This window comes from Mycteria americana, chromosome 6 (assembly GCF_035582795.1).
Source record: "Mycteria americana isolate JAX WOST 10 ecotype Jacksonville Zoo and Gardens chromosome 6, USCA_MyAme_1.0, whole genome shotgun sequence".
NCBI lineage: Eukaryota > Metazoa > Chordata > Aves > Ciconiiformes > Ciconiidae > Mycteria > Mycteria americana.
This window is the reverse complement of record NC_134370.1, coordinates 10,132,918-10,147,340: the sequence shown is the minus strand read 5'-3', so window position 1 is coordinate 10,147,340 and position 14,423 is coordinate 10,132,918. Positions and strand designations below refer to the sequence as shown.

At 50.8% G+C, this 14,423-nt stretch overlaps 1 protein-coding gene across 4 annotated transcripts in view; it reads right to left on the bottom strand.

Moving 5' to 3' along the window:
- Nucleotides 1-6,847, bottom strand: part of AFAP1L2 (actin filament associated protein 1 like 2) — a 73,680-nt gene extending 66,833 nt beyond the window's left edge. For all 4 annotated transcript variants that reach the window (XM_075504493.1, XM_075504490.1, XM_075504491.1 and 1 more), the window contains exon 1: nt 6,712-6,847. In XM_075504493.1, coding sequence (XP_075360608.1) covers nt 6,712-6,727 — 16 coding nt within the window. In that variant the 5' untranslated portion in view covers nt 6,728-6,847. The remainder of the gene's footprint in view (nt 1-6,711) is intronic.
- Between the last annotated feature and the right edge of the window lie 7,576 nt (nt 6,848-14,423).

Genomic DNA, 14,423 nt, shown 5'->3' with positions numbered 1-14,423 from the left:
TTATAACCAAACATAATGTTGCCATACACCAAACCATCCTCAGACGTGCTTTCTATGGAATTTTGCCCACAAAGAAGGCAATAGGTCAGTAGGGAAAAAAAGGAAAAAAAAAAAAAAAGTATTTTAGCGAGTCCTGACCCTCATCTTTTGAACTTCAGACCAAACCAGTGCACTTCCCAGGCCTCCCCTCTGCAGCACCCTGCTACGCTGCAGGTCCCGCAGTGCCACAGCTGACCTCCACCGCTGCACCCCAGCCTGCAGCAGCACGGGCGATGGTAAGCCAGACCCCCCTCGCCAGCAGCAATTCCCACGCTCGTGCCTCCGTCAGCGACAGCTGCTCACATGCCCACCCTGGCCCACCAGCCACAAGTTTAACCATTCTCGGTGGTTTTGGCCCCGGTTGTTCTCTCTTTCGGCTGTGGCCAGAGTGGGAAGCCGGATTTGGACCTAACGCTCAGCCCTGCAGAAGGAGTGCGTGCAGGCACAGCGCCCGCCCTGCTTCGCTGCAGCTTCTCAAAGGGCTCGGCTCTTCTGGCCACCCTTAGCAACTTGTGTTTGTTTTGGACTTTTTTTATTCCTCCTAAAGCTCTGCTCCCTGGATTCAAGTAAATTTATTTATTTAAAAAAAAAAAATTATAAGAACTTTGGGTACCAGGAGATTGGTGTCTTCCTACTGAACACTTCTAAACAGATTTTTCTTTTGTGAACTTCGGCAGTCATTGCTCCAGTTCACACAAGTTTTTACCATGCACTGTAGCACACAGCAAGAAGTTCCCAGATTTAACCCCTCTTCTCCAAATTGCACCACAGCTCTTTACAATGGAAATGCCTTCTCCCAGCTACTGCCAGGGAACTTGCCTGTTCACTGACACTTCCCCATTCACCCCCAAACCAGAGCTAAATAAGCGGTTCCAGCCCAGAAACTGGTTGTGTTGGCACCTGCACCAGCAGCTCCTTGGGGCAAGGCCATGTCAGACACTTCTCTGACCCACAGATCTCTGCTGACAGTCTGCAGCACAGACTGGACCAGTCTGTCTCGTCTGCTGACCCGAGAGAAAAGCACAAATGACTCAACTTCCAAGATGAAGTAAACAACACCACGCAGGTCATCAAACTGGCTTTGTGACTGCAGGATCCCAATTTACTTGCTGGGTCTGGATCTGTGCTTCAGCCAGGCAGCTTTGGAGAGGAACACCTACGTCCCAGGTGCACGTGCTCTGCATCATCTTTAATCACAGATGCACCTCTGATTTTTGGTTCCCCAAGATATCCCCTACAGCTCTGGCTCTCTGGTTGCTATTGCCTGAAGATGCACTTCCCTGCCTCAGATGACTCCTGCCTTTCCAGAGGGTACAGCAGATTAATTTGGGTTTACAGAGACTTCTTAAGAGAACAGCATCCCTAACTTCTCCTGATCCAGGCAGGATGGTTGCAAGGAAGGCACTGGCCACCAGTTAGGGAGCTTGGGGTTCAGGTCCTGGATTTGCCATAAAATCTTAGGGGATTCAGTCAAGTCATTTAAATCCTTCATATGTGCTGTATATTGAGATGGAAACATTGTGGAGCAAGTATTCAGTTGAGCAGGTGCCCAGAATTTAGATGTAAAAGCCTGCAGTGCTTTGATACGCAGCCCTGCAAAGCCTGGGCTGCCCAGTTGCCTGCTTGCCCTCAGTCCACTGCTGCTGCTGGGAGCTGAAAGAGCCAGCCATGCTCCAAAAAAAAGCAGTACCAGCATTTTTGCATAGATACTCCCTGTGTTCCTGGACTGTGGGTGTTCAATGAAAGCGATCAGTGAAAACCCCTGAACAATAAACTCATTCAGATGGTATCTCTGGTCCCCGGCTGGGCACGGCACACACAGAGCCTGCTGCGGGGAGCAGCAAAGGTGCGTGGATGAGCGGGAGCGAGACGTGCCTGACACACTAGTCAACACCACAAGAGAAAAGCAAGGGTTCGTGCCTTGCCAGGAACGCTCCAAAAGCAGGTGCCCAAAGGCGCAGAGCTTGTAAGCACCGGTAGCTTTAGGAGCAGGCTCCTGGCAATTTTGGTAGTGACACAGACAGGGCACAGACCCCGTAGTGGCAGGGCTACCGAGGTACTGCCTCCGCTGCCCTTCGCTGCACAGATCCCTGCCGCTTACAGTCAGGAGAAGGAGCAAGCCCCAGTGACCATTTTGGGGCAGCAAAGGAGCACCCCCAGGCCTGGCAGTTACACACACACTCCAAGGGCCATTGCTGCTCGTCCAACGGGGCTGAAGCCAACAGCCACACAGCCTCATGCCCATCTGCAGTGAGCCTGCCCTGGTCTGGAGAGCACCGGAGAGGCTCACGTGCACCCGATACAACTCAGAGTATCCTCGGGTGCCTTGTTTACATAAGAAATGCAGCTGTGCTAGAAGAGACAGAAATATTATACTGGCATGGGTGACAGTGTGCAGGATGGCTTCGCAGGGTGCACATGGTAGATGTATAATTGAGACAGGCTGTGGTTTCAGTCACAGAAAAAGGTTTCACCTCCTACATCCCTGATGAGTAAATGACTCCGCACTCCTGCTGCCTATTCCCCAACAGAGTCCACTCCCATCTCCAAAACTCACCACTCTCACATAAGTGAGAGTTATTGTATATGTTATGAGGTTATGCAGGACATTAATTTTCATCTGCATTTCAAAGAAGGCTCAGCCCAGCAGCTGAATTGCATTGGATTTAGTACAGGGCAGTACATTGCCCTGTTTTCACCAGTTGCCAATTACACCAAGACAATTAGCTAAACACAACAGCTGTGTTGATGCTCAGCTGAGGAGAAACCACATATGTTTGTATAGAGCCTAGATCATGTTAATATGAATCGATTCGTTTCCAACTGATTAACAAGAGTTTATAAAGGGCCTCAGATTGTTACTAGGGCTCCTGTCTTCCATTCATGTCTCCACTTTGTGGTTTAATCCCAAGCATATCTCCTTGTGTTTGCAAGGACTTGTTAAAAAGAACACGTGCCAAAGTCCCAAACAGACCCACACCCCTTTCCCCTCCCAGTTTAAACATGTTAACCAGCAAGGAAACACCTCGTCTTTCTACCAAGTCACCATCTTAATCCTTATCAACACTAAACTGTTGGCTTCTGTTAAGAAGACAACCTCTCCTCCGTAGACAAACAATGCTCGTCTCCTTAGAGGAGCACTGCAAACACTAGCAACGCCCTCCAGACCCCTGATAGGAAATGCAAAGCTCCCTCAGATAGGAAATGCAAAGCTCGTGTCTTTGCTCAACAGAGACAGTAAAACAAGAATGCCAAACACCTTTCTTTGAAGAACTGGGCTGCAAGTCACCCTGATTTCTATTACAGAGCTCTAACACATTAAAAATCAATAATAATCTTACAAACCTCTCAAGGCTCCTATCACTTGACAGACTACACTCATGGGGCTGCATCACAGGGGAATCACCCGTGACTGCGGTGACAAGGGCTTGGTCTGAGAGGACTTGACAGGGATGAGTACGGGAGCCACCAACACACCCCTCATCACTAACAGCGCATTCAGCACCTCTTCCCACCCAAGGTCTGGAGATGGCTGGTCACAAACCAGCCAGCCACATCTGACACACGGGGCAAGGAGCAGGCAAGGAGCCACGGTGCCGATCTAACAGGGAGCACAAGATGGGACAGTTGTATGAATCTCATATTCAAAACACATGGGAAGGAGAAGAGAGAGTGCTTGCAGGGAACAGAGGAGGAGCACGAGACGAGCGGCTCTGTCCTTGTCACTACGTAGCTGAGGGCACAGCTACCGCCCTCACCCAGGCCTGCCCTCTGCTCCCTGCAGGCCTGTTTTCCCCTTGGGCTGTTGGGTCTGTTGCCCCTTAAGCCTCACGTATACTTCCTAAATCACAGGGAGAAGGTGGATTTTTAAACAGCATCTTCACCAACGGGAGAAGACACTCTTTACTGTGGCCTGGCAGAAAAAAACCAACCTGCCACACACTGAGATCATCCTTCACAGATTTAGCAGCCTAACAAGAGTCAAGAGACAATGTCTTCCTATGCAGATGGCCTTGCAACCCCATTTGCAGAGGCTGGGAAAGGAAACCCATTCCCAGGAGACTTTCACAATCCCTCCTTCACTTCCTACCACGCGAGTCCAACAGCTCGAGCTCTTCCCGCTCCACGGGTGCCACCCTGCCAGCCAGCAGCCCCGGCCTCCCAGGCTCGCACCCCACCTGGCCCTGCACGCTCCACCCTACGAGATTCCTGCGGCTGCTTCTCCCTGCCTTTGAAACAGGAGGGACACCTCTTGTGCATGCCAGGTTTAAGGCACATCCCTGCCTGTGTTTACAGGAAAGAAATGCTGCTGTTTGCTGATGCTTGCAACCTTCATTTCTTAAGTAATAGGAAAGATCTTGTAGTTATATTCCTCCTCCCGGAGCACCAGTTCACCGCTCAACAGCGTTCTGCGTCCACCCACCTCTATCACTAGAGGATTTCCCTGCACAAGCACCCTGCCTGGCTAGTGGCAAAGCTGAAGCCTCCCCATACCAGCCATGGCAGCAACAGGTACATATCCCCTGTGCTTATTATTAATAATAACTCACTTGCCTGCTTTCTCCACCTGCTCCTCAGGGCTCCCAACTCCCACACGTTCTCCCCCAGCCCAGCCCTTCTCCCCTCCACCTACCTCACCAGCCCCAGGGGACTCCAGCCACCCACCACGCTGGGGACATCTCCCACCCACCGAACGAGCTGCTGCCATCACCTGCGGCTGCCCTGCGGAGCTGGAGATGCCTTGGTACCCTCATTAATGCACACCCGCTCCCACGCACACATTCGTTACCACTAACACAAAAAGGACTGGCAAGGCTCCTCAATCAGTTGCACTTGCTATTCATTACACATGTGCAGAACACATCCCCGCTGCTCTGAGGGAGTAGTGTGCATATTTAAAAGGACAATATACAAAACATAGCTGAATCTTAATGAATCTACTGCTTTGCTACTGGAACTGAATGGAATTGTACAGACCATGCCAGGGCGGGGGGGAAAAAAAAAAGAAAGACAACACAATATTTGAATTGTAATATAATCTTTAACATCACTTTTGCAGCGTGTTACTATCGTGCTTATCAGGTCTTTAAAGTATCAATTGTAAGGAGGAAAAGGATCAAAATGCAACAGGCAGCACAGTGCCAGCCATGTCAGAATACTGAAGTACTTGCATAGCATAGTCAAAAAAACCACACAGTCCTGGCAAAAATTAACTCCACACAATATGATGCCTTGACATATAGAGTCCCCATCAAAGGAGGATTAGGGAACACGGGCTATTAGCTTAAATGCATCTGCTGAGTCCTAACCAAACCTTGCCAGTTTGACAGTAACAAGTCCAAATGGGGTCAGGCAGGAATATTTGTCTAGTACGAAGTTCCCTGCTTAAGTGTCCAAGCTTCATAAGAAGGGCAGCGGTTACAAGGAGAGCCACGCTTCCTCTCAACAGGTAAAACTGACTGCAGACTTATCCTGTGCTGCGCAAGTACTGGATCCACCTCCTCCAGGGGAGACTTTTACACACTAGCAGGAGCAGAAATCACGAAGTACCCACACACGTCCGAGTGTCCCATGCCTGGGCACCCCACCCCACCTCCTCCTTCCTCAGCCGGCAAGGAGCACTGAAGTTTGAGAAGTTTCCAAGAGCTGCCCATAGCACTACCGATCTGAGATGAGCCACTCTCGGCGATAATGGCCAAGTAGTATCACACAGGAAGCGCCAGAGCCATCGATTGCGGGGAAATAACCGGGCCGCGGGTGACCACCAGCCCGGATGAGATCTGCCAGAGGAAAGCAGGGAAGCTGCTCACCTACCCTCTCCCTAACCGCCAGACCTGCTTGCATTTAGAAAACAGGACACTCAATGTCGTGCCTGTTAAGCCTGGGAGGGCGGGAAGTCTATGCAGATGGGCAGTTAGGAAGAAAGACGGAGCAGGCAACGTTAGCCAAATTCAGTGGCTGCAGAAAACGAAACAAGACGCTGCTTTTAAGTAGCAAAAAAAGGGCCCGATCCGCAGATGGCGTACAACGAGAGGTCTCCCCGGCTCCTTCCTCCCCCGCTGCCCGGGGTGGGTACAGGGGGGCTTCACATCGCGCTGCGACCTGGCTGCGCGGCCCCGCACCTTCCCCGGCGCCGCCCGCCGGCAGCCGCGCTCCCGCCGCCCGCCCCACTCGCGGGGACCGTTTCCCGCCGGCCCCGAGCGGACCCCGGCCCCACCCACGGGGACTCCCGTCCCTGGCCCCACTCGCGGAGATCTCCTCCCCGGGAGCTGGCTCCCGTCCCCACTTGCTGGCCTCCTCCTCCGCGGAGCTGGAGTCCGGCTCTCGCCGCCCGGTCCCACTCGCGGGACAACCCCCTCCACCCCCCAGAACTGAGCTCGGGCCCCACTCGCGGGGACCTCCTTCCCGGAGCTGACCCCCGGCCCCACTCTCGGGAAACATCGCCTCCGCAGCTGGCCCCCCGCCCGCCGCAGCCCATCGCCGCCGCATTTTCCCACGCGTGGGGACAGCGAGCCGCAGCGGCCCCAGGCCCGTGGGCCCGTCCCTCCCCAAAGACCCTTCCCCACCACCGCCGCCCCCGATCTCCCCGCGCCGCCCCGGCGGGCAGGGCAGGACGGCGGTCCCCGTGCGGGACTGCCGCCGGACACGGACACGCGTGGGACCCCGCCTCACCTTTGTATTTATCCATGGGGGCTGCAGCGGGGGGCCGCAGCCCACCGACTCCCGAGGGGCTCCGGGACCCGGCACCGGCTCCGCTCCACTCCGCCACCGCCGCGCTCCTGCAGCCTCTTACTCCGGCAGCGCCGGATCCCCCGGCCGGCCCGGGCCGCCCCGCCCCGCCCGCCCCGCCCCGGAGCCGCGGAGCTGGCCGGGATCGGGGCTCCGGGATGGGGAACGGGGACCTGGGTCCGGGATGGAGATCGGGGACCGGGGGACGGGGATCGGGGACCGGCCCCGCGCCTTGTCCCGCACGGCGCGGCACGGCACGGACCCTCCCCATCGGCGTGGGGCCCCTCCGGCTGCCGGTCCCCTGGGAAAAGAGGAGGGTTAGGGCCGGTGAGAGGAGGAGGAGGAGGGTGCCTGGGGTGCTGGGCTGAGCCCGTGGGGTGGCTCCTGGGGCCCCTTGCTGCTCCCCAGCGTTGTGCTCCAGGGCGGGGGTGCCCTGTCTGCTCCCTGTGTTTAGGCTGGTGCTTGCTCTGGCTGCAGGGGGGCTTTGGGCACGTTCGGAGAAAGGCCTTGGTCATCCCAGGATAGCTGTGTGTGGTCCTGGTGCCTCCCAGTGCATCCCCTTGGGGTCCCCAAGACCCCAGGCAGGAGTCCACCAGCGACCCACCTCCTGCCCTGCTCTGGGCTGGCAGGCTGAAAAGTTGGGCTCTCCTTCCACCTTCCCGGGGCAGCGGCTGGTTGTAACCCCCAGCCAGGGAGTTTGCGCTCTCCCTTTCCAGCAGCTTCATTAAGGCTTCCTGGTAGGCCCTGCCTCCTGGATAGAGCACATCTCACGGGAAGATGTTCCTCTCCTTGCGTCCCAGTAACATTTTTGCCTGACTTCCACCACCGCAGACAGAGCTAGCAGGCCCACAGCGCACAAATAATAACAAATGGAGAAGTGGGCATCCAGCCCAAACTCAATATAAGGCACAGGTGACAATCTGTCCTGAGGCCAATATTTTGGAAACACTGCAGGAATTTAATGTTTATATCAATAATGAAAACATCGAAAGTTACAATAGACAAGGTACACAAGGATTATAGAGGGAGTTTTCTCTTCAGAATTAAGGTTAAGCCAGCAGTGTGGGGACAAGGGAGCCATACCTGCCTATTACAAGGTCTTTCTGGCAAGAAGACAGGCTAAGCGTCTGACCTGGATGGGCAGCTCCACTGTTCCTGTGGGAAGAGATACAACCATTACCTAGAAAATCACCTGCTCTCCTGGGGAGCTGAAAAATAAGGAACCAGAAGTCAGCTCTGCATCGTTCACCAGAGCTACCTCCACTGGCTCTCTGTGTGAGCATCTAGTCCTCCTTCCACTGAAGGACGACGGTCACACCAGGGTCACACCAAGCTCATGTCATTTTGAGATTCATCCTCATCCCACTGCTTTGACCCTCAAGGGGCTCACAGGCTTTGGGGTCTGGGCAAAACAGAGCTTGGGCCTGGCTCAGGGTTTGAAGTGTTTACAGGAAGATGGCGGTTGTGGCCTGCAATGGAAACTAACCTTTTCTTGCAGAGAGCAGTGGGACAGATAGGTGGGTTCCCCAAACCACACAGCCACACAGCACGTTGACTCTGCTCTGCAAGCTGAGCTCTTGGCCATCAAAGAGCCTGGAGTACTCACAAATGGTAATTTCCACATATCTATCTGAGTGAGGTGGTAGGGGGAGCACCATGGTTTCTGTGCGATAGCAGGGTCATGGTGTCAGCAAGGAGAGGGCAGTTAGACAAAGCCAACAAGAGGCTCACAGAATCCGTGTTTCCCAATTTTTGGACCTGTCAGCCCACAGACCATTGACATCTGTGGTCCAAGGCAGCCTTGGGAAATGTTATAGTGCCATGTACGTAGAAAAAAACCCAAGCCTCCATCATATGGCCCTCCTTACATTTTCCGAAAATAGCCATAAGCAGGCTCTTTTGGCTCACAAGGGAAGCGAGCAGCCGGGCTGGAAGGCACTGTCCTGCCACTCACCAGGTCCCTGCGTGCCCCTCCTGCCCCCCACCCTCCAGGCTATGCTTGATGGGGTGACACCTCTCAGAGGATCTGTGTGCCAGGTGGAACCAGAAAGTGACTTTTGCTGCATGGAAACTTTCCATACGAGACCAAGTTTAGATAAAGGGTTATTGCCGCTCAAGGAAGCTGCGGCTGGAGCACATCTTGTCTCTTGCCAGTACATAACTACCGCACAAAAAGACAGGCAAGCCATGTGCCTGAACCATCAGATCCAGCAAGCCGATAGCAGTCTGCAATGACTGGAGAAAAAACAGGTTAAATAAATACATCTGTCATGTAGGAATAATTCTCTTAGAGCCCTTTCCAGCTACTTCTTGGCTCTAGCTTTCAAAATCTAGCAGGGTAGGCCCTGATCTTGCAGATTTTTGAAGTGTGCCTGTATCTTGAAGCAGGTGAGTAGTCATGCTGAACTCAGCAAGACTAATTAAGGATAATACCAGTTAAACAAACTAATTAAAGATTATTTGAAGGATCAAGACGTCAGATACCTGAGATTTCCCCCCTGTCTTCAGGCCCCAGAGCCTTTACACCCCCTGCTTGTCCCTTCCTTCCCCTCCCAGCCGTGATAAGGATGCTCTGGAATCCCAGGACTGCCAGCCAGCCCCTTGGCAATCGCTGGGCAAGTGGCAATGGAATGAATACTAATGCCAGAGGAATACAAGTTCTTCCTGTTTGTCCCCTTCCTCTTGCAGTAGGAAGTACCTAAAATACTTTGGGATACTCTTTTTCAAACAGGCTGTTGTGTTCTGGGGTTTAATAAAACTGGGAAATACTCGGACCCTGCTTAGTGCGAGGAATTAATATTCCCAGTGTTGGTGCTGAAATCTAGATGTTTGCCACTATGCTCAGCTAGAGCAAATACTTGCGTACTGGTTTTCCTGCTGGAGCTTCCCAGACCGAATAAAATAACAGCAATCTACCTGTGTACCCCTGTATTGCTTGCTTTTTTCTTGCTTGTTATTACTGATGATTATTATTAGTGATGACTCACGTGGGACAAGCCTTGAGGGCCAAGCTCATCCCATTTAAGTAGTTTCTTTTTTTATGTGGCTGACATCCTATCCTTCAGTGCAGAGGATCATACTATAGATTACATGTTTTAATGTTTCTTTCCCTGCATATTCATGCTGCGTTAATAGACAGTATGACGACTAGTGAGATTATCACCTTTGACTAAGTTCTCAAGTACCAGGCTGTGGCTTTCAACCAATGTGATTCCGCTTCTCTGGCCTTACAGCCTGTCATTTTAGCACTTTTGCTTCCTGTGAAACGGAGAAGGAATCAAGTATAAATTTAAAAGCCTAAACAAACTCTATAAACAATTGTAATTATTTGCTAAATTGTGCAGAAGCATGATCCTGATCCTCTCTTTTATCCACTTAAATGCTTTTCTTTTTTTTCCCCAAATATTGACACCAAGCAGGTGTACGTTGCTTCATTAATATTATTGCTGCTACACTTACCTTTGGGCATCAGCAAAGTCTTTAATGTCTAATATTTGGCTAAATCTTTGCTGTGACTTTCATCTCTTCAGTTGCATTTGACTCGCTCTTTCCCTGGTTTACGCACGAGTCAGTCTGGCGAAAGTTATTGACGTCTCTGTTGTGAAAGCTGGAGGGAAGCTTACCATGACAGCTTGTGCACAGGTGCCCTCCACTGACTTCAGGGAAGTTATGCTTGATGGAGACTGTGAGGATAACACCTGACTTGGACAGTGCAGAGCCGCTCCCTGGGGTATTTTTCTCCCCAGTGTTGTTCGTCCCAACTGCAGCAGCCCATAGTGGTCAGGCTTCTGCCTTTCTTCAGGGAAAATATTCCAGCTGGCAGAACAAAAGGTAAAAATTTCCTCCACACATGAAGGGTATCTGTCTTTGCACAGGGCTTTTCTTTCCCTCTTCGCCATGCCTTTTTCACAGCTGTGAAAACCTAGTTCAGGAGTCTACTCAGCAAGACCAAGCTCAGTCAGCAGTAAAATTAACTTGGTCTTGCTAACTTCCTGAAAGATGGGGAGCCATGTCGAATACTCTGTGTGTGCAGGCATTTGGAGCATAGATGGAGAAAGGAGATGGCTTGGCAGACTAGGGTTAGTAGTGAGATGTGCTCAGATCAATGGTGGCACACCAGTGTCCTCTTTCCTTCCAAATACCATCTCAGGTACCTATTCAGGTAAGGGTGTAACATCTCTGTGCACAGGTGTGGTCAAGCAGGCATAAAACTATTTCAGAGCAGTTGACATGAGAGAACTGAGCAGAGGTGGGTTTTGTGACAGATCTGAACTGAGATTAAAGCTGAGGTGTGTCCTGTGAAACGCCAAGAAACAATGAAGCCAAAGGCTTCTTCACTTTGGCATCCCTGGCCGCACTGCTGGGCTGTAATGCTGCCATAATCTGAGGGGGGAGAATTCCTTTTGTCCGTACGTGGATCCCTCTGAACAGCAACAAAGCCTGTGGACCTAGGGACAGCTAAGCCAGCAAAACAATGCTGCTGCCTCTGGAAGGGAAGTCTCTTTCTCTCTCCTCCCCCTGCTTCTGGCCAAATGATCTCTCTCTTCCTAGTATCATTTTCAGAGTTATTGGACCACCTTCTATGCTGAAATGGTGGAAAACTAAAATGGCAGATTCTTCTCCCAGCTGAGGAGGCCAAGTTGGGTTGCAGTAGAGTCAGGCAAGACTGGGACAGTACCAGGTAAATGGCAAGCACCTGCAGTTGGAAGGAAGGAGGAGACCACGTGAACATGTCCACGCAAGCAGGTGGGACCACACAGCTGGGACTAGATAAGGGGGATCATCAGTCACAAGCTCAGCTGTCTTCTTGAAGGTCCTCCCTGATCTTCCCTCTAGCCAGGAGCACAAAGCAGACACTGACAGGAGTTCAGTATGTTTATGGAGCTCCCACCAATGTCTTTGACCCCTGATCTGCTGAATCCTGCCTGTCTTCCAGATTTTCTGATTTGGGGGGTGAAGGGAAAAGTTGTTGTTGGGAAATTGAACGGAGCCCTCTGCTTATTCCCCAAGGAGGCCTAAATAGCTGGACTCTGCTAACTGTCCTGATTCATATGATCAAAGACTGTACATCCCATGCCAAAACTCTGAGCCACCTGGGCCCTGGGAACACAGTTTTGTGAGAGGAGCTGTGGTAAATGACATTGTCACGTGGCTCACTGCAGAAACACATTAAGCATCCTGGGCTACCCACTCAGGAGCATGAGCAGCAATGAAATATCTTTCCCCAGAAATAACCTTTACGGGTGTTTTATAGCAGACCAGACTAGTTCCTTGGTTCTAGGAAGGCACTGGGAGCCTGCCAGGGCTCAATCAGTGAAGAAAGGGCCAGAAGAAACAGAGAGGCAGATGGGTCACTGTCTGGCACAGCATGGTTGTTGCAAGCAAGCTACTCACTGGAAGAGGAGTGAATACTCTGTTGGAGAACAGAACATGAATCCTTCATCTCAGAAGATTTGCAAGGATGCTGTCTATGGGTGTTCCTTTTGAGGTCTTCTTGCTTCTCTGTGAAGCGCTTCATGATTCTGGCCATGAAAGAGATGGCCAAATTCTCTCCCAGCTTAAACTGGCCTTACATTGTTGTTGCTCCACTGACTTCTGTCCAGCCATTTCTGACTTTCACCGATGAAAGGCAAGACAATCAGCCCTAAAACAAACAAACCCAGAGCTGTTTAGCTGCTCAGCTATACAAAAGCTTCGTTGCTGATACATTCCAGCAATGTTTTGGATTCTCTCAGACATTAACTGTTTCAAAAGAGCGTGGCTGGGAAGAGGGTGGCTTGAGGGAGGGGGGGATTTCCCATTAAGGACAGCAGGACCAGATGTCTTTTTGATGAACTTCTCTTGGCTTCCTATTCTTTGACATTTCCTTTTCAGTTGTTGACTCCAAACTGCTTCTACACCAAATTACAGGGAGCTCTAATAGCATGAATTGTTTTCTTTCCCCCAACAGATAGAATACCTTCTTCTGGCCAAAGTATGAGACATGCTGACCGGACAGTGTGCTCAACAGCCGGGCATTTGTTCATCCTGGAGCCATTTCTTCCTTATACTTATTTTCCACTTCAGACCCTCCTCCCCCCTCCAGAGAAGCCCCTCAGCTTTCCTTTGGCAGTGTTCAATACCAGTTAAAGAAGTAAAAAGCATTCTTTGTTCCCCTCCCCTCCAAACTCCACATGGGGATGCTCACACCAGCAGACCTCATCAGGTATCAACACACTGTATTTCGGCATGTAACACTCAGGGGCACCACAGGACATGGCTATCAGCTTCCTAAGAGTTTCTGATACAGATTTCTGATACATAACTAGCCATGGTCCTAGTTTTTGAGGGGATTGGATAGGAAATCATGGCTTTCAGCTGAACAAATATTAGAAACTTCATCCACGCTTACATATTTTACCAGTAAACCAATATTGATCAAAATCTCTCCCAAGTTGGTACAAAAAAAGCTGTGTGGAGTACCAAGCTGTCAATGGAGGACTTGCCTTGACAGAGCTGAACTCTTGGCACCTTTCAGCACCACTAAAACTTACCCAGGTGAGAGGAAAAACTAATTTTATCAAAATATGGGAAAACATTAATTTTTACATCTTGCTACATTTTCACTGGGATTTTTTTAAGCCTCCCCTATCATCACCGCAAACTGTGGTCTGATGTCAACTGTGAGCTCACAGAAGGCTATTTATTCTGGCATTTTCCCAAAAAGGAGGTTGTTTTAGTCCGCAGCTTTTCTGTAGGCCTGAACCACTTCTACTCAGCCAAAGTCAATAAGCAGAGCACACTTCTAAGGTCAGCGCTGCTGAAGTGGGAAAGGGAGAAGAATGAGAACCTGTGGTCCATACAGGAGAGCACCAACACACTGCAATTTGTTTCAGTGGAGGCCAAGTACTACGGAGGAGTCCAAGTTTCCTCCCCAGCCCCCACGTCTGCTATTAATATTAGATGTTAGGGTATGTCAAACTACCTGCCGAAGTGGAAGTAACTACTAGGTATCAGATCTCACCCATGTCAGCTGAGTCTTCCACTTTTCTTTTTTTGGTCCTGTGAAAAGAGATTTAATTAAGAGTCAAGAAATCCACCTCAGTAAATACCAAAAAACGCAGTTTCCCTTTTCCCACGTAGACCAGTGGAGCTGAATTTCTCCTGCCTTCCCGACTGTCATTAAGTATTCTGTTTAAATAGGCCAGCTTCATGCCATCTATAATGAAGTTATAGTGTATTGCTCTGTTATGAATGATGAAGCTGTTGTGTCCTACGGGGAGAAAAATCGCTGTAATCCAACTTTCCTTTTGAAAAGGCCTAATGTATCCACATGAGATCTTCTGGCAGAGACAACTGAGAGAATATAAATAGAAGCTTAAAAGAAGAAGGAGGGGAAGGGGAAAATAACTCCAACAGGGCTGAGTAGCTGAAATTCACAAGTTTAATAGGAAGATGGATGACTGAAGAGCCTGTTCTGTGACACAATTAGGACTTTATGTAGGCCTTTTTCAATTATTTGTAGCTGACAAAATATCACACAAAGGCTGTTTCACGCTGCAGGCCAGGTGCCCAGAAATGGGGTTTTCGGAGGGGGGGAGCAACTGTGAGAGCCGCCCAGGGGCACAGGCCACTAGGGTTGCCACCGGCTAAGTGAGGCCACGGTGTACATCACC